The 17,582-nt window shown below is 46.7% G+C and overlaps 7 protein-coding genes across 7 annotated transcripts; 4 read left to right on the top strand and 3 right to left on the bottom strand.

Moving 5' to 3' along the window:
* Window positions 1–492: 492 nt before the first annotated feature.
* Window positions 493–2,715, top strand: EYB26_004543 (uncharacterized protein; the record flags this gene model as incomplete). Its single annotated transcript, XM_054263834.1, has 4 exons — window positions 493–495; window positions 642–1,795; window positions 1,846–2,532; window positions 2,592–2,715. The coding sequence occupies 4 exons, from the start codon at window positions 493–495 to the stop codon at window positions 2,713–2,715; spliced, it is 1,968 nt and encodes a 655-aa protein (XP_054119809.1).
* Window positions 2,716–3,547: 832 nt separating this feature from the next.
* On the bottom strand, window positions 3,548–6,302 carry EYB26_004542 (uncharacterized protein; the record flags this gene model as incomplete). Its single annotated transcript, XM_054263833.1, has 4 exons — window positions 3,548–5,072; window positions 5,130–5,450; window positions 5,509–6,199; window positions 6,257–6,302. 4 exons carry the CDS (start codon window positions 6,300–6,302, stop codon window positions 3,548–3,550), a joined length of 2,583 nt encoding a protein of 860 aa, XP_054119808.1.
* An 812-nt stretch (window positions 6,303–7,114) lies between these two features.
* Window positions 7,115–8,484, bottom strand: EYB26_004541 (uncharacterized protein; the record flags this gene model as incomplete). The annotated part of the gene is made up of 7 exons (XM_054263832.1): window positions 7,115–7,615; window positions 7,702–7,784; window positions 7,841–7,866; window positions 7,926–7,988; window positions 8,045–8,171; window positions 8,230–8,258; window positions 8,321–8,484. The coding sequence occupies 7 exons, from the start codon at window positions 8,482–8,484 to the stop codon at window positions 7,115–7,117; spliced, it is 993 nt and encodes a 330-aa protein (XP_054119807.1).
* A 421-nt stretch (window positions 8,485–8,905) lies between these two features.
* On the top strand, window positions 8,906–10,651 carry EYB26_004540 (uncharacterized protein; the record flags this gene model as incomplete). The annotated part of the gene is made up of 2 exons (XM_054263831.1): window positions 8,906–9,188; window positions 9,237–10,651. The coding sequence occupies 2 exons, from the start codon at window positions 8,906–8,908 to the stop codon at window positions 10,649–10,651; spliced, it is 1,698 nt and encodes a 565-aa protein (XP_054119806.1).
* A 522-nt stretch (window positions 10,652–11,173) lies between these two features.
* EYB26_004539 (uncharacterized protein) lies at window positions 11,174–11,667 on the top strand (the record flags this gene model as incomplete). The annotated part of the gene is made up of 4 exons (XM_054263830.1): window positions 11,174–11,211; window positions 11,278–11,335; window positions 11,411–11,503; window positions 11,590–11,667. The coding sequence occupies 4 exons, from the start codon at window positions 11,174–11,176 to the stop codon at window positions 11,665–11,667; spliced, it is 267 nt and encodes an 88-aa protein (XP_054119805.1).
* Window positions 11,668–12,187: 520 nt separating this feature from the next.
* Window positions 12,188–13,100, bottom strand: EYB26_004538 (uncharacterized protein; the record flags this gene model as incomplete). Its single annotated transcript, XM_054263829.1, has 3 exons — window positions 12,188–12,471; window positions 12,532–12,718; window positions 12,801–13,100. 3 exons carry the CDS (start codon window positions 13,098–13,100, stop codon window positions 12,188–12,190), a joined length of 771 nt encoding a protein of 256 aa, XP_054119804.1.
* Window positions 13,101–13,336: 236 nt separating this feature from the next.
* Window positions 13,337–14,268, top strand: EYB26_004537 (uncharacterized protein; the record flags this gene model as incomplete). The annotated part of the gene is made up of 2 exons (XM_054263828.1): window positions 13,337–13,663; window positions 13,726–14,268. 2 exons carry the CDS (start codon window positions 13,337–13,339, stop codon window positions 14,266–14,268), a joined length of 870 nt encoding a protein of 289 aa, XP_054119803.1.
* Between the last annotated feature and the right edge of the window lie 3,314 nt (window positions 14,269–17,582).

The raw sequence follows: 17,582 nt of genomic DNA, 5'->3' as shown, positions 1-17,582 counted from the left end.
AAATATTACTGAAGGGCTCTTGCAGCAAATTATATGAACTGATTGACGAGATAAAGTACGAAGTTAGCTTAGAAGTTAAGCCCTCTTCGATCATTGCGGGGCCACCCGTCATTCTGCTAGGCTCGTTACGGCGTAATTACGGCAGGCATTACATACGGTACGCCTCTAGTACGTATGTGGTAATATGGGGGACCCTAGCCTCTTAGCTAGTTGACGTTGGTTACCCACTTGGTCATTGTGCTGGCATCATTCACATCATTCTCCATCAACTTACCTCCATTTCTCGTCCAGTATTCAACCACGCCTTTATTATTTATTCCCTTTCTCTAGCAGGCTGTTATATTTACATTCAAGACTGCACCTTAGAATCATACGATTGCCTGATCTACTTTGTATACTTTTAGGGTGGCCCTAGCTCCGTCGCTGGTTATCGTCATAGCTAGCCGCCTCTATCTGCAAGCCGGCTTTGCCTGCTAAGCAACCTGCCTAATTATGGTATGTACTCCTGGTCTAATATCTTATATTTTTCTGGGGCTTGGGTCCGTTGCTGTAATCTGTCCATTCCTGCAACTTTACAAAAGCAGACATGGCATATTACAGTGGGGATGATCCACAGATGCACTGACTTGGCTCTTCTGTAGTCGGGTAATTACGATTATCCACCGGCTTCCAACTCTACATCTCGCAGCTCGACCTCAGAAAGACCACCGGAAACTCAACAGACACGACTCCAAAACTTACGTGAATTGATCCTACACAACTCAGATCGCCGTCGTGCACGACCAAGAAGCGAAACAGCTCGTGCTCTTGAGGCTCTCGACGAAATCGAACAACTACAACTACAAACCGCCCAACGGAGACTGATCTATGAACGAGCCCGAGCCGCTGTACACAGACAGCTACAGCAGTATTCATCCGAGGCGTCCCATACCGGCGCAGAAAACGCCCGACCATTAGGTCTATATCGGGAACGGAGAAGGTTTCCCATCACTAACAGCCTTGACACCAGCATGAACCAGGAGCCAGGATCGTCGACACCCGGCAACAGGCCAGGGCGTCGTCGTCTGAGGCCCAGCGAGACAGCTTTAAGATTGATGGCAAACAGAGCAAACAGGGCTAATACATTGGACAATGGCAACGGCCCCGGTTCCCAACAACTACGAGAACCCACTTCGAGGATGCCCGCCCCCAGCGACGACTGGTGGGATCGTGTTGCTGCTGAGTTCAGTACGCCACTTTCAGGAGACGCAACACCTGCAACAGCGTCTGCCATGAGCGAACGCTTTGACCGTTTGTTTGCTGAACTCGGACTTCCAGCTACAGACCGATCCGTACCTATGACGATGGGTGCGATTGTCGAAGATTTTGATCGTTTGGCTGCTTCTTTTGGAGTGCCTAGTGTAGCAGGGGCTGCACCTCGGTTTCCTACCCCTACCGATTTAGAAGGCTCTCCACGTCATCCTGATCTTGACTCACCTGGCTCCAGGTGGCGATCAAAGAGATGCAAGCTGGATTCTGATGACAAAAGAGAAGGACTCACGGGATTCAGTTATGGACATTATGGCCAGGTCGTACCTGGGTTGTTAAAGATGGAAATTAATAGCTGTGACGGCGGGAACTACTATGATGAAGACAATGGCGAAAGCTCGTGGCCAGGAAATGTTCTGCTTGACGACACTTCGGTTTACTGCACAAAGAAGAGTCGGTGTAATATAGTTTTAAATCATCGTGGTGAAACACCATTTTCACTCAAGAAGATTGTGATTCGCGCACCGAAGAAAGGGTTCGATGCTGCGTAAGTCTGATACCCAGCAATTTCTGAAAACACGACTGACAAGCTTTTAGAATACAAGAAGGCATGATCTTTGTTTCGATGTCGTCCGACGAACTTCTGGAACGGACGGCTCAGTATCAAATCCACTATCCGACACGGAGCCGGCGCTGTCATGAATCCAGACGACTCTACGGCAACCCATCCAGGGGGTACTTGAACACGTATCGTTCTCGAAACCAAGGCACTGAGACGGTCGGCGCTGGGGTTTCTACCGGAGATATCGACGCACAGGCAAATGACTCGACATGGTCTCGTCGCTCACTCTTCAATCCTACATATGCAGAACCTCAGCTGAGAGTCACTACCGAGCACGACGGCATCCCGGACGGTAGACCACATGACGATGACGAATTCCCATCAGGCAACGACATTTATCATTTGGATAGCGGAGAAGACAGCGAGTTATTCTGTCCCGTAGATGAAGACGACAGCGACGGCGGCGATACGGTCGAATTCAATAGCCGCGGTCGTCTCGACTCGCGACGCCGTGATCGTGGCCCTCCCAACAGTCTCTACAGTCTCGGAAGCAATCACCGCCTCGATTCTCCAAGTCTAATCGAACCAGCCCGCTCTTCAGGTGCAGCTACAATCGGCGTGGGAGGAGACATGAATGGGATATCTAACATCATGAAACCACATGCACGGTTCTTCATTGAACGGGAAAAAAGCATGGTTTGCATCAATTTCGATCCACCTGTGTACGTTCGCCCCTCTTCACATTTTCGTCATATGAAGTCTTGCTAATATTGCATAACAGGTCCGGTCGATATATCCTAATCAAATTGTGGAGTCCGTATAGTGGTGGAAATATTGATATTGAGAGTATCATGGTCCACGGATTCGCGGGTACTCGCTATTTTCCTGCTCTTGATACGCGGTGATTATGTTCGGGCACCAAAAAAACCCCTTTTTGGTGGATGTTTCGATATACATGGTAGCTATCTATTTGTGACATGTGGTCTGGTTAGTGCTGTGAAGTAACATAGATGTATATTAAGTTGATAGCTGTCGAATACACAAGTCAGGACGATTACCTATAACTTATCCGCATCAAGAACAGATAGCAAAATCTTATATAGAATCATATCAATAAGAAGTAATGATTTAGTAAATTCCCATCTTTTATTTCAATACAAGAATGGGAGATAGTATTCTTCCAAAAAGTAAAGTATCGAATGGTACTATATACAAAAAGAGTTCATGAGAAAGATACTCAAGACAAAAATGAAAATAGTAAGATAGGTAGAAGGAAGTAGGGTAATTCAAAAAGGGGGGTCCTGGCAAAGCCTTTCAGAAAGAAACTAAACAGAGACCAGCGGAGAGACGAGGTCTCTGTAAACGCTGCTCAACGATTCAGATATTAATGCTCATACGGTCATCATCGCTCGTCGAAGAATTTGTAGGGGGGGTGCAAAAGTACAGGTAGTCAGTTGACATGGGAACAAAAGAGAAGAAATGGGGAAAAGACAAAAAAAGGGATATTTTGAAAAATCCAATTCGCCAACGGCTCCAAAGACAAACGGTAGAAAGAAGAATCAGAAGACAGTATCAAATCCCAGAGCAGAAGAAGTGAATAGCAAGGAAGCTAAAACCACACTCAACACTGTATGTCATTTTGTTTGAATCAATAACCACACAAAGCAATACAGGGCTAATACCACCCAAGAAGAAAATGCAGGACAAATGCCCTCAAATGTTTGAATAGATAGTCATTTAGGCGACAACAACTACGTCGCCTTCGGCATCTGTTGTATCTGTCATTATATCGTATTTGCCAACGGACATGAGCATAGAATCGTCATCAAGGGCGATGCCGCTGTCATCGTGGTTAGGCGCTTGGGGACCCGGGAAATTCTCCATAGCTGGGTTCTTTTCAATTATTGTTGTGTCATTTCCTGGGTTTGCTGTTGGCGCAGACTCCATGATGGAGCCGTTCTCGTTGGTGACAAAAGCCTCATTCTTGACTGGAACGGCAAAACTCCCATGTCTAGAAATGCGAGCCTGAGGGTTCTCCGGCTGTGATTGTGCTGAGGAACTCTGTATAGAGCTAGGCGAATGCTTCATAAAACCACCTTTTTCCACTTGCCATAATAGCATTTCGTGGAAGAACACTTTGGTCATCCACCATGCACTAAAGCTAGGGGCGCCAGCAAGTGTCAAGCGGTGTAACACACAGTCCCATAATCTATCGACCTTGTCGACTATGCACTGCGCGGGATGGTTAGGGAAAAGCGACGGTAGACCAAGTATGAAAGATATCCATTTATCAGGGAAGTTGTATTCTTCGCCTGTTGATACTTCCACAGTGCTTTTCTGGTCCTGCGTATTGCTTCCTGTTTGCTGATAGAACGACAGAAGGGTAGGTGATGTGGGATGTTCCAATGGCGTCAAAAGAGCACGCACGTCGTGTTTCAATATTTGCTCTGTCGCTTTCTCCGAGCAAGGCGGAATATGAGCTTTGATTAACATTTCTTTCGGGTCCACAAACGTAGCAAAATCAATCCACATTTGGTTGCGATTATCCGGGTGACAAAGCCAGGCTGCAGCTGCATTAGCAGCTTGGTTAACATCAAGCATATGTTTTAAGAGATTGCAGAAAATATGAGCCGGTGCTAATCTTGACAAGGATACATGGATAGGATGAGACTTGAACGTCTCGGAAATGTGCCCTGTGAGACGCCGGGAAATAGAGCCAAAGGAATCAAGCACCGGCTGTGGTACGACCTGGGTAGTCAAAGGAGCCACGAATTCAATCATTTTTTGGTACATGCGCCAATCACATTCCTTGATCCAGGGCGCAAGGTTTGGGTGAATAAGCAGTTTCTGTACTGGAACAGTCAATGTCCCATGAAATGCAGAAAAGTGTCGAAACAAGTTCCGTTCTTTACAAAACCGAAAGCTGTCAATGACAGAAATGCAATGCGTCCTGTACAAGGCTGCCAAGGCATCTGCAACTTTGGTGTCTGTGTTGGCAGGAAGGAAGGGGGAGATGTCGGGAATTTTCAGGGAGTCATCGACATGTACTGAAGTCGAGTCTGAGAAAGCGAGCATTTGACGTATTATCCTTCCACTCTGTGTCGATATGTTTTCCAGTGTAATAGTGTGGTCGATCTTAGACCGTGTTTGGGATTCACAAGTGCATCCATTAACATTCGGGGCGAGCGAGAATTTTGGCGTGAAGGAAGTTGTAGGTGAAGGAAAGACGGCAGTATCGACTGGTGGTTGAGATATGCTTATACTGTGAAATTAAAGTCAGTACCATTGTAACATCGTGTTAAAGAGCAACATGAATTACCTGCGAGGTCGCAAAGACGAGTTCAACCCTCTCCCATCTGTATTAAGTGATTCGTTCGCCGTATTTTGATCCTGTGAGCTTTGGCCGATCGATTGTTGATGTTTTTCCTCTATGACAGTGAGATCAACATAGTGATATTTCGATTCACCTCTGACACCAAGGCGACGTGTCTGCACATTTGGAAATATGATTCGCACGAGTTTGCCGAAGGAAGCTGGATTGAGAACAGAGACGTGTTCGCTTCCACATCTCTCAGCATAACAACAATATACACGATCCCGACGAACAGAGCCGCTGCTTTTCCGGCAATTCTCCTTCAACCTAAACACAAGCATTTAATTAAGTCGTGATTAAGACGTGTTTGATCGTGAAAACTTACCACACCATGGCGAAAACCTGTTTCACCTTTTCAGATTTGCCTCCCGCACCTTCATGCTTCTGAACCTCTGCGGCCATCTGCTTGAGCGTGTAACCTTCATATTGACGTAAAAGTTTTCTCAGTTCATTATCGTTAGCAATAGTGGAGCTGGAGCCTCGTTTCTTTCGACCACCAGCCTCCGAATTATCATTATCGTCACCCACGCGGTCCGGCATCTGAGAGTCCATTCCACTCCCGTCGTAAATGTGTCCGTAATGGCTGACAGGGATGCCAGGAATACCATGAGCAGGAACAATTTCAGGCATCGAGTTTGGAAGGCCGTGAAAATCCTCGGGTCGTGGCATGACAGCTCCGTGGGCTTCATGCATTGAGACATCAAGAGAACCCTGGCTATTTGAATGTGCCATCTGTTGATTGAACCGCATCATCATATCCTCAGGATTCGGATTAAACACGCCATGTGGTGGTGCTTGTTGAGATGCCACATAGGGAGAAAATCCATCGCCCATGTGTTGGTCCTGGGTTTGTTGTGTCGTGCTCGAACGAATACTAGCAGTCGACCCTCTTGATCGAGGGCGACGATGAGCTCTCGGCATAGCAGTATTTGATCGAGACCGTAATGGATCTGCTGTACCGGGTCGACTCAGTGGTTGAGTATGCGACATCATCGAGCCTTGAGAGAGTGCTCGATCTAACGAGTCACGGATTAGCAGGCGCCACATAACAGTAGGAAGGATCAGTCACGTACTCATCTGGAAATGAGGCTCCCAGTGTTCACCTACTTCAGGAGGCATCTCCGAGACACTTGATGCGTCTTGAGTAGGAGTAAATTAGGCGCAATGAGCGCGGGTGGTGAGGGCGATTTGGTGGAATGTTGTTAATCGTCACATCCACATCAACAGACGACAGCGGGTGTCATCAATGGCTGATTAATAGAAGCATACAAACCTGGCGTAAAAAGAAAGCGTGGCGTCAGATAAAACGAGTCGCTAGATTAAGTTTCGAAGCCAAACTAGGCTGGATGGTGTCGTCGTCACGTTCAAGGTTGTTCGAGGTCATGGATAATTGGAATATGAAGGGAGGATAAACAGAATCGGCTGTCACTCAGACAACCGAGTTAGCCCTATTGTTTTGGTTCCCTTTGCTGTGTTTTGCTTGGGTGGCTGGAATCACGTGATTGACCTCTGGCGAGCCAATCACCGCACGCGCTGCTCGCGACAACAATGTTTCGCTAGCCAGGTACGTGTTGCAGAGGAGATACAGCTTAGCTAACTAGTGGATGTATTTGTCAAGGGATTGTTACAGAGGCTCCTAATATATTGACTTGAGTGTGGTTACATGCCAACTGAAGCTGCTTGGTGTAAGCTTCAACTGCTCTTACACAGTATTGCTCAGGATACCGCTTACAAGACACTACGAAAGTCGTGCAATTTGCTTTCTCAGCACGGTCTCATTAAGTAAGCACACATCTATCGGGATATGAAACTATCAAGTATCAACACACAAACGAACAAAGTACAGCCACCCCTCGTATCTACTAGGACATCTAACTGTAACAATCGTAGATGAGAGGGACAACAGAACGTCCCTGAACCAACTCACTGCTTTAAAGAAGATCACGTCGCACAAACTCGTCGCGAAGAGTCTTTCCGAGAGAAGCAGGACTTCGCTCAACGATAACACCAGCAGCCTCGAGAGCAGAGATCTTGGAGTCAGCACCACCCTTACCACCGCTAACAATAGCACCGGCGTGGCCCATTCGTCGGCCAGGGGGAGCACTGATACCAGCAATGAAGCTGACAGTGGGCTTGTTCTTCTTGTTCTCGGACTTCAAGAACTCTGCGGCATCCTCCTCAGCGCTACCACCGATTTCACCAATCATGATAATACCATCAGTCTCCTCATCTTCGAGGAAGACCTTCAGGCAGTCAATGAAGTTTGTTCCAGAGAAGGGGTCACCACCGATACCAACGACGAGGGACTGACCCAAACCAGCCTGGGTAGTCTGGTTGACGGCTTCGTAGGTGAGAGTTCCGGAACGAGAGACGATACCGATACGACCACGCTTGTGGATGAAACCAGGCATGATACCAATTTTGCATTGACCCTATAAGAAGTTCCAACATTAATCATTTGCTCTCATCGGAGTGCACTGCTATAGGCTTGCGTCATGTCATGAGAGGTGAAACGTACCGGAGCGATGATACCGGGACAGTTAGGGCCGACCAATCGTGTCTTGTCTTGTGTCTTCAGAATATCGGTGATGCGCACCATGTCTTCAATACGTTAGATGAGATTCTTATATGATCCAAGGCTGTCTAAGATCACGTACCATGTTGAGGAATACCCTCGGTAATGCTGTAGAGCTGTTAGTCCGGAGCTATATGGAGCAGAGAGGAGAGGTAGAGGAGACTGACCAAACAACAAGAGGGATCTCAGCTGCGATGGCTTCCTCAATACCCGCAGCGGCCAGCGGTGGGCTAGACTTCGTAAGCACAAGGTGTTCCAATCTCAGCGTTGTAAATATCAGACATACGGAACGAAGATGGCTGAGGCGGTAGCCCCTGTCTCCTTCACGGCATCGCTCACTGTAGCGAAGACCGGGAGGTCCAAATGTGTAGTTCCAGCTTTCTTGGGATTGGTTCCACCAACGACCTTGGTACCTTGTATACATGAGTATTCATCATTCGATCAAATATTCTGGGGGATGGTCGGAATTACCGTATGCGATGGCTTGCTCGGCATGGAAACTAGACAGCACCACCTTCCGTCAATTCAAGCTCACGAATCAAGGTTCCAGGGCAGTACTAACGTTCCCTGTTTACCAGTGAAACCCTGGAAGATAACACGAGTCTCACTGTTTATGCGAAGGTTGCCGATGGTCGACGAGTATGCTGAGCTGGCACCAATATAAGATCGGCGCTGCTTGGTAGCATTCTGCAGAGCAGAAAGGGTATTGCGACGGAAAGCCTGCATGGCTGCGATGAAGGGAATCTGAGGAAAAGAAAATAAAACGAAAGCAAAGAGTGGAGGGTGGTCTTTTGGTAGAAGCAGATTGAAGCAGGGAGTATCTGGGGGTTGTACTTTTCGCGCTTCGGAAGCGCCAAGGCCAGTTCTGTTAACCGTCCTCCCGAGCTCAAGCGGTGGCTCCCGATGCAGTTGGACAAATCAATCGGTCCCGCCTTTGTCAATTTTTATCGATTGGACATATCAAATTGGCCACTGCTAGTTATCGTCTTTGCGACAACCAACGTCCTGTCCAGTAACTAGCCTTGGAGATTCTGTGGATGTTAATCAGGTCTCTTTGTCCTATATTTCTCTTTGTCTCAGATAGCTCTCTCTCCGATAACGAACCAGTCATTGCGAACACGAATTTTTCACGATGGCGACCGTCACGATGACGGTGAAGCCAGAGACCCTGGCAAAGAGGAACAAACTGCTCCCGGAAAATGAGCGATTCCTACGCGCTTGCTCGGACGTTGCAAATGCCCTCATCCAGGAGTATGAGGCCAGTCGAGACCCGATGAAGCCCAAGAAAGACATCAATCTTAACAAGCTGCGGGGTCAAATTGCCAAAAAGCATTCGCTGGCCGCGCAACCACCTCTGACAGCAATCATCGCTGCAGTTCCTGAGCATTATAAGAAATATATCCTACCAAAGCTGGTTGCAAAGCCCATTCGTATGACACCCTACCGTAAGCTGGCAGTCAACGGCTAACGGAGAACAGGTACCTCGTCTGGAATTGCAGTCGTTGCGGTGATGTGCAAGCCGCATCGCTGCCCACACATCGCCTATACCGGAAATATTTGTGTCTACTGCCCTGGTGGCCCCGACTCTGATTTCGAATATTCCACTCAGTCATACACCGGTTACGAGCCAACCTCCATGAGAGCTATCCGAGCTCGGTACGATCCTTTCGAGCAGGCACGAGGACGAGTCGACCAGTTGAAGTCGCTAGGACACAGCGTAGACAAGGTTGAATATATTATCATGGGCGGCACCTTCATGTCACTTCCGGAAGATTACCGTAACTCTTTCATATCGCAGCTTCATAACGCGCTCAGTGGCTATCAGACCGATAACGTTGATGAGGCCGTGCAAGCAGGGGAGATGAGCAATATCAAATGTGTGGGTATTACAATTGAAACCCGCCCTGATTATTGCTTGGATCAGCATTTGAGTAGTATGTTGCGATATGGTTGTACTAGGCTGGAAATTGGAGTTCAAAGTTTATATGAGGATGTTGCTCGCGATACCAACAGAGGGCACACAGTTGCCGCCGTTGCGGAAACCTTCAAACTTGCAAAAGACGCTGGTTTCAAAGTGGTCAGTCACATGATGCCTGACTTGCCAAATGTTGGCATGGAACGAGATCTGGACCAATTCGTGGAGTACTTTGAGAACCCGGCCTTCCGTACAGACGGTTTGAAGATTTATCCTACCCTCGTGATTCGAGGAACTGGTTTGTACGAATTATGGAGAACAGGGCGTTACAAGAACTATACACCAAACGCGCTTATCGACATTGTAGCTCGAATCCTTGCGTTGGTGCCCCCATGGACGCGTATCTATCGAGTGCAACGTGATATCCCTATGCCACTGGTTACCTCCGGTGTCGAAAACGGAAACCTTCGTGAACTTGCTTTGGCTCGAATGAAAGATTTTGGAACGACATGTCGGGATGTGCGAACGCGAGAAGTCGGTATCAATGAAGTCAAGAATAAGATCAGGCCCTCTCAAATCGAACTCGTCAGACGAGATTACACTGCAAATGGCGGTTGGGAAACATTCTTGGCCTATGAGGACCCTAAGCAGGATATCTTGATTGGTCTTTTGCGCTTGCGCAAATGTAGCGCTACTCATACCTTCCGTCCTGAGCTCACGGGTCAACAAACAAGTCTTGTGCGAGAACTGCATGTTTATGGCTCAGCTGTGCCATTGCACGGCCGAGACGCCCGCAAATTCCAGCACCGCGGATTCGGTACTCTCTTGATGGAAGAAGCTGAACGCATTGCTAGAGAAGAGCATGGCAGCAAGAAGATCAGTGTCATTTCTGGTGTGGGTGTCCGAAGCTACTATGCACGTCTTGGGTATACGCTTGATGGTCCCTATATGTCGAAGATGCTGGACGATGAAGAGTAGAAAGTCAGACAACCTTTCGTCAGGACCTGTTGTATCAATTCTAACGCAATCGCATTTCACGGCGCTTTCTGGGGCATTTTTGTGGTGTTCTTGTCTATATGATGAACATGGCTAATCCATGTACGAAAAACAATGTTTACGATATTTGATATGATTATAAATGTTGTTCTTATAAAAAAAAAGAACTATTAAATACATTCAATACATATGAAGCTCTGGTACGAAGACCGTATGCACCAATCAGGTTCCACCGTCAATGGGCTTAGTAGGTTCTGCCGATCTCTGCCGCCAGCCTTCCCCATTAACCAACCGCAAACCAGCGACTTGACATTCGCAATCAACATTGAAATACACCCCCATCCTTCGAATTTACCTATCATTCCCTATCCAGAGCAGTCTCCGAGAAGCTCTCGTTAATATCATCTTCGATCTATCTTTTATACACACGACCACTGTGCCCGGCCACTCATTCCGTCTATCCGTACCACTCTCGTCGGAGCTCTGCCGTATCAATCAATCAATATGAAGCCGATTTTCTCAGCCTTGAACGCTTGGAGCTGGTAAGAACTGAACTGTTTCAAATATTAGAACTGAATAAATACTAATGCAGGATTTGGGGGAAACAGCGTGGTCATTTCATTCTTTGCCGTTATCATTCTATCAATTCTCGGATCGCTATACAACGTTCGTCTTACCCTCCTTCCGAATACTATTCAACCTGTTGCTTGGCCATCTTGCTAAGGTATTCTATTAATATAGGCAAATCACCCTGCATTCACCGGATCAGAAGGAACCCCCGAAGATGGCACGGTGGTAGCCGGCTCTATTTTCACTGCCGTGATCATTTACGCGGTACGTGCAACCTCTTTCTCATGACGGGCAATAATAGCTCGGTTCTTTTCTGGCTTATTCATCTTACATCTTCTCTCTCGATACAGGGCTTCTTTGTCTTCTGCGGTTTCCAGGCATATCTGCATGTGCGAGCGAATCGGAGGGGGGCTATTTCGTTGAACTAGACTCTCTTGCTCGACAGATATCATATAATTGCCTTTTTAGCTAATGGTGGGATTACTTTTGAATCATGCAAGTTGGGTCTAGGATTAAGGATCGTTATTCTTATGACTTTGCATCCGTTTATCTTGCTTTTGGCGTTGGGTGTAATTGGCGGTTTCTAATTTGTAGTTTATGCATATGACCTATTTGTACATGTTGATCCTGTTCTGTCATTTACCTTCTTATGACTGAAACCATTTGGTCCATTGCGTTATAATATTACTTCGTTGTATACCTGGACGTGGCTTCAAGGCCCAGCGAATCTGTCGTACTTATGAGATGACTTAAGGAGCATGAGAATGTCAATTCACGCCTTACTCACGGTCTTACGATGTAAGGGAATTGTCTGTACCTGTTACGATTAGTGATATAATGTATGACAGGAACTGAAGAAGCGTCTTCTGGGACATCTCATGATGCCTCATGTCAAGGTATACATCTGAGTATCAAGACTGCACTTTTATATACACGGTCTAACTAATATTAATGACTTTTGTTCCACTCTATACACTCATCAAACGTCACCCCCGAACCACCAAATATGTCCAAAGCACTCCCAATAGTTAGATCAACCTTCCCACCACTACTCACATGAACCTTCTCAAGATCCTGCAAGTGCCTCGCTCCTCCGGCATACGTGACCGGTATCGAGCACCATTCAGCCAGTTTCGCAACCAATTCTTCGTCGACACCTTGTTGCAATCCTTCCACGTCGGCGGCATGAATCAAAAATTCAGAGCAGTATGGTTCTAGCATTGATATTGACTCTGTGTCGAACATTCAGTGCTTAGTCCCGCAAAATACCTGTTAGGTGTATATTGACTTACCTTGCGTTATTTCCATTTCTGTGATGGTCTGCCACCGGTTCATGGCGACGAACCATGTGTTTCCCTTCTTTCGACAGCTCAGGTCAAGAACCAGTTTTGAGGTGTCGTTTCCCAGTGATGAGAGGACTGACTTGAGTCTGTCGAGGGAGAATTTGCCTTCTGGGAAGAGGAAGGATGTGATTATAACCTTTCTTCTTGTCAGCCACTCTCGATTCATAGACAGATAACAAGCGTTGTGAACTTATAAAGCTGGCGACGTTTATTCTCACCTTCTCGGCCCCTTGCTCAATCCAGTACGATGCATTTTGGTCTGTAATACCCCCAGCAACCTGCAGCCCATTAGGCCATGCCTTTAAGGCCTCTTTTGCCGCTTCAGTATTCCCCGGACCAAGCATTACAACATGGCCACCGCGGAGGTCATGTTGCTTGTACAAATCTGCATAGTGACTTGCGGGTAGCTTGGATATATAGTTTGTCTTCAATTCGCTGTCCACTGTGGTCAATGTGCCGCCCACTATTTGTTTCACTTGACCGGAGTGAAGGTCAATACAAGGACGGAATTTTGTCATTTTAAATATGTTTTTCTTCGTTTTTTATGTTGCGCAATTGTGAGTTTCTAGGAGTGAATTTCTTGATCGTTTTCGATGCTTGAGATGCGGCGGCCCCGCCGTCCGATTTGCTCGTCCTTATCTTATCGCACGTGACATGATTTTATTTTTTTTTATTTTATTCACCCAATCGCGTTTTTAACACTCGACTACCGATATCATAAATCCAGGTGGAATCGATTGATAGTACAGACAACATGAGGGACGCAGTAGTAAAAAGAAGGAAAATATCAAGTTCCTCTACAGCCCCGAAAAATGCGAATTCGGAAGCAGAAGCAGATAATTCAAACGAGCTGTTACGAAAGTTCTTCGAGAGCCGGTTCCAGCCGTTAGATATACCCACGAATCCTACGACAACAGATCAGATTTCTGACGAGGATGAAGAGGGTGACGAGTCCCGGGACGACTTCGAAGGGTTCTCGGATAATGAAAGCGAGAGTGACGGAGAGGTGATGGTCGTCGAACATGTCGATGCCCGCAAAGAGGACGTGATGCTAGATAAGCAGACACGCAAAGCTCTCTTGGTACGTTATTCTTCAGGCCGGCAGCTTCCATGTACATATACTAATCAGGGCATTGTGTACAGTCTGCCAAAATTCCAGCATCTACAAAGCCATCAACAACCGCCAATAAGCAGGAAAACAAGTCCAAAGGCGAGGCTGCCGAAAATGAAACAGAAAATCTACAAAACGATCTCGCACTACAACGTCTACTCAAAGAATCACATCTTCTCGAATCGGGTTCCTCAGACCTAAACCCAACGGGCAAAAACAGACATAAAGCCTTAGATCTCCGACTGCAAGCTCTGGGAGCCAAGACATCAATATTCGCACCAAACAAAATGCCAAAATCACATCGCGAGGGAATCCAGTCCAAAGCTATAAAGACGGAAACCACCCGCCGCCGTGAAGCGCGGGAGAATGGTATTATTCTTGAGAAACCTGTCTTTAAACAGAAAAAGAGTAGCATAAAGCGCAGGGAGAGAGGGGTTGGAGCTCCGGCTGTCGGTAAATTTTCTGGAGGAACGCTCAGACTGAGCAAACAGGATCTGGCGAGTATCCAGGGACCTTCCAGGAAAGGTAGGAAGGGCGGGAAAGGCGGGAAGGGATCTAAGAGAGGTCGTCGATGAGATCTATCATGTCTCTACTAGACTGAAAATGCCTGCATTTCTCATACTGGCAGGAATCGCCATGGACAAACCCTACGCCACAAAAACATCACGTTGCAACACACACTCTCTTCAACAAATGGGCGGTCAACGTTTCCCTGTCACGTTGACAATGTCCATAAACGACTTTGCCGTTCCAAAACTCCGCGGATAACACTCTAGTATACCGGAAATACGGTTTGTGGGACTACAAGGTCGCCGTGGCTCTTAATTGCTCGATTTATTTTCTATGAGCTGATAGAGTGGTACTGTGGTAGTACCAGCGGAGTGGCCGAACTATTGAAGAGAGCACATGCATGGGACTGCAACAGGTTATGGCCGTTATACTTAGCATTGATTTTATGACATGGACAAAAGGCTAAGAAGTCTATCGAGTCAGGAGAACTATCGTTCGTTAGTTTCTGGGTCGTTGCACTGCGTATAAAAGACGGTGTGCGTACGTACTACTCTGTACGTACATAAACTACTGCGAATGTACTACGTAGTAGCAACCATGTGCCCTGTCAACGTTTAACATACGAGATAATGATCACTCTCCTCAAACTCCAAGATCCCAAGAAGGCTAGAAGCCTAGAACGCAGGCCAGAAAGTCAGAAAGTGGAAAAAGAGGGAATTTCGACAAAAGCCTCCCTACCCAAATTCGGAGATATAAATGCTAGGTCTTAAGAAGCATCCCCTACCCTTTCCCTTACATACGCATTATATAGCTTCGAACCAATAGTATTAGACAATAAATCTGCTAATCGACACATCAAACGGTACGGAGTACGACAGTCCCTAAAATTCCTAGACCTGTTTCAGAATCTGTAGAACATGGCAACACAACCTTCTCCTCCGCTCCATTGTGGGCATCAACCAATATAAAAAACAATGCAGAAGAAAAGTTCATGCGCTACGCAGTAGCTGGGTCTAGTGCACTCTCCGAAAACGTTCAGTGGAGCATTTTCGTGATTAAAGTGGTGTTTGTTGATTGGTCAATTGGGTCTATATCAGAAGTATTAAATGCTACATTCATCTAGACAGTGTGCCGTATGGAGACTAGGTGCTACTAGTTTTTTCGATAGGGAGGAGGCCACCGTTGGACCCATTATACCCGTAGCAAGAAAAGAGGGAACACGAAAAAGAAAGGAAAAGAGAAAACGGTCTGGCCAGTTCCAGGTCCATTGATTGACTCGGAAAATTGTGAGGGGTGTGATGGCTGGGGGCATCAATGATAGTTCAAGAGAAGAGGCCGAGCAGACGAGGCTTTTTTTCCCCCCCCCGAGAAGTCTAGTGAATACACCATAGACTCGATAGAATCGTACTACAGTAGAAAGTGAAATCTGAAACGCTCAATTGAACAAACTTGAGACAGTCTGAAGCTTTTCTCCGGTGTTTGGATCTTTTGACCATGGGGGTTTCTCTCTTTCCTTTTTGAGGAGGCCCTACCTGGCACCGTTTTGTTCTGTTCTGATTTAGTGCAAAGTATAAGCTGCTCAATTAAGAAAATTAATAGCGTTTTTTTCTAGGTTTTGTACCTAGACTCCACAATTGATGCTTTCCATCCATGTGAGTAAAAGCAGGTACGTACCTAGGCTTACATTTCTGTCAGGGACTCGCCAATCAGATGCCCTACCCTGTCTCAAGCCACACCAAAGTAGGTTTGTACGTAGTAGATAAGTTAGCCGAAGCTGATACGGAGAATGGATAGAAGCCAGGGAAATGTTTCGAATAAGGAGTAGATTCTTCTGCTAGCTGTGATCGTCTTGCTTGGGAATCCACAGTAAGCACTATGCTGGTAGGTTAGCTTCTCTGGGCAGATAGTTAACTCTATACGGAATATTTCTGTCGGTCAGCCTAGCTTAGCCACGAGAATGGACACACTTCAACTGTTGGTCAGTGTTGAGTGAGGCTATGGAATGGAATCTATCTGGCATCTGCAGGTCGTAAAGTTCCGAAACCTAGCTTAGATTAGTCTGCTATGTGCACGCTTCGTTTTTCAGGCTACCCCGTATTCTGTTGGTTTCAGAAAGAGGAACAGCAAACGTCATCTTATCGAGCAATTATTCATGTTTGTGTGTACAGAGAACGGAGTAGAGGGTTCTGCAGATCAGGACTGTTCCTGACGCTTCTCACAGGAACACGTGCATGAGAAGTGACATGCATGTAAGTAGACGCATTGGTAGGTTCGTGTTGTGTTGTCTGAGAACTCGTTCCTGTCTGATCAACAATGCCATTCTTTGGCTTGTGTTGTGGTCCGTAGTCAGATCCAACAGAACTGGATGTGCCTCGGAGGTATATCGGGGAATAAGCCATTAGCCAGCCAGACTAGCGAACTCCTCCGTAGCGTAGTCAGTACGGACCAGGTGACGGCTATGTTGGCCTGAGTGCCTGAAAATAACGGCATCCGGTACAAGATAAGGTTATATTTCCAGAACGGGGAATTACTAACGATTTCTCGCCTGATTTCTCTGAAAAGTTTAGAATGATACGATCTTTGAGTTTGTCTCTTGGGCTGTTTTGTTCTTCTGTTCTACCAGCAAGGTCATCGGGATGACTTCTGCAGTCACACTGTGTCAGCGTCGATGAAGTCGAGAGGGGTCGCAACCGAGGTATGCAAGATGCACAGTGGGCCGTCAACATGCATCTCCAAGAACGTAGCTGTGTACATAACTTCATACTGGCTGTTTATTCGGCTGTCTCAGATGTCCACTACAGCCCTAGTACAGTTAGGACAAGTGGCTGTCCATTCTGAAACAGAAGACGGGTGATTCAGAATTTCAGATTGTTAGCCCGCGCCAGTTTGAGAATCCGTAGAGCCAATAACAATGCTTCTCCCAGACCCCTGGATCTTTGCTGTCAGCGTGACCCCACTCTCTCGACTTTGCTTCGTTCTGTTTTGCTGGCGTTCTTACGGTAATTTTAGGGGGTCCTGCTCGTTTACTCGTAGTACGGGAGGCATTCATTCCTCTTCATTTATTCCAGGTCTCGAAGTTAATTGTCTTCATCCTCTGTACTACATACACCACGTTCGCATGTTTTTGTGTCTGTGACACATCTCCAGGGGTTTCAAATCGAGTTACCGAGTCAGTCGGGGACGGATTGGCGAACGTCCATGTACAAGCTGCCAACTTGTGGCGTTTCGGAGGCTTCTTTTCTATCATAGATCTAAAATAACCCCTGGTCGTTGTGCTCTAGAAGGACACATAGAGTAAGAGGACATCCTTTTTTGCCTTTCGGCTGTGTTAGCCCATACTTGATAAATCTAGAAAACCAGATGGGTCATTCTATCGGCA

Source organism: Talaromyces marneffei, chromosome 3, assembly GCF_009556855.1.
Source record: "Talaromyces marneffei chromosome 3, complete sequence".
Taxonomy (NCBI): domain Eukaryota; kingdom Fungi; phylum Ascomycota; class Eurotiomycetes; order Eurotiales; family Trichocomaceae; genus Talaromyces; species Talaromyces marneffei.
Note: the sequence above shows the minus strand (reverse complement) of the source record. Positions and strands in the feature narration are given on the sequence as shown.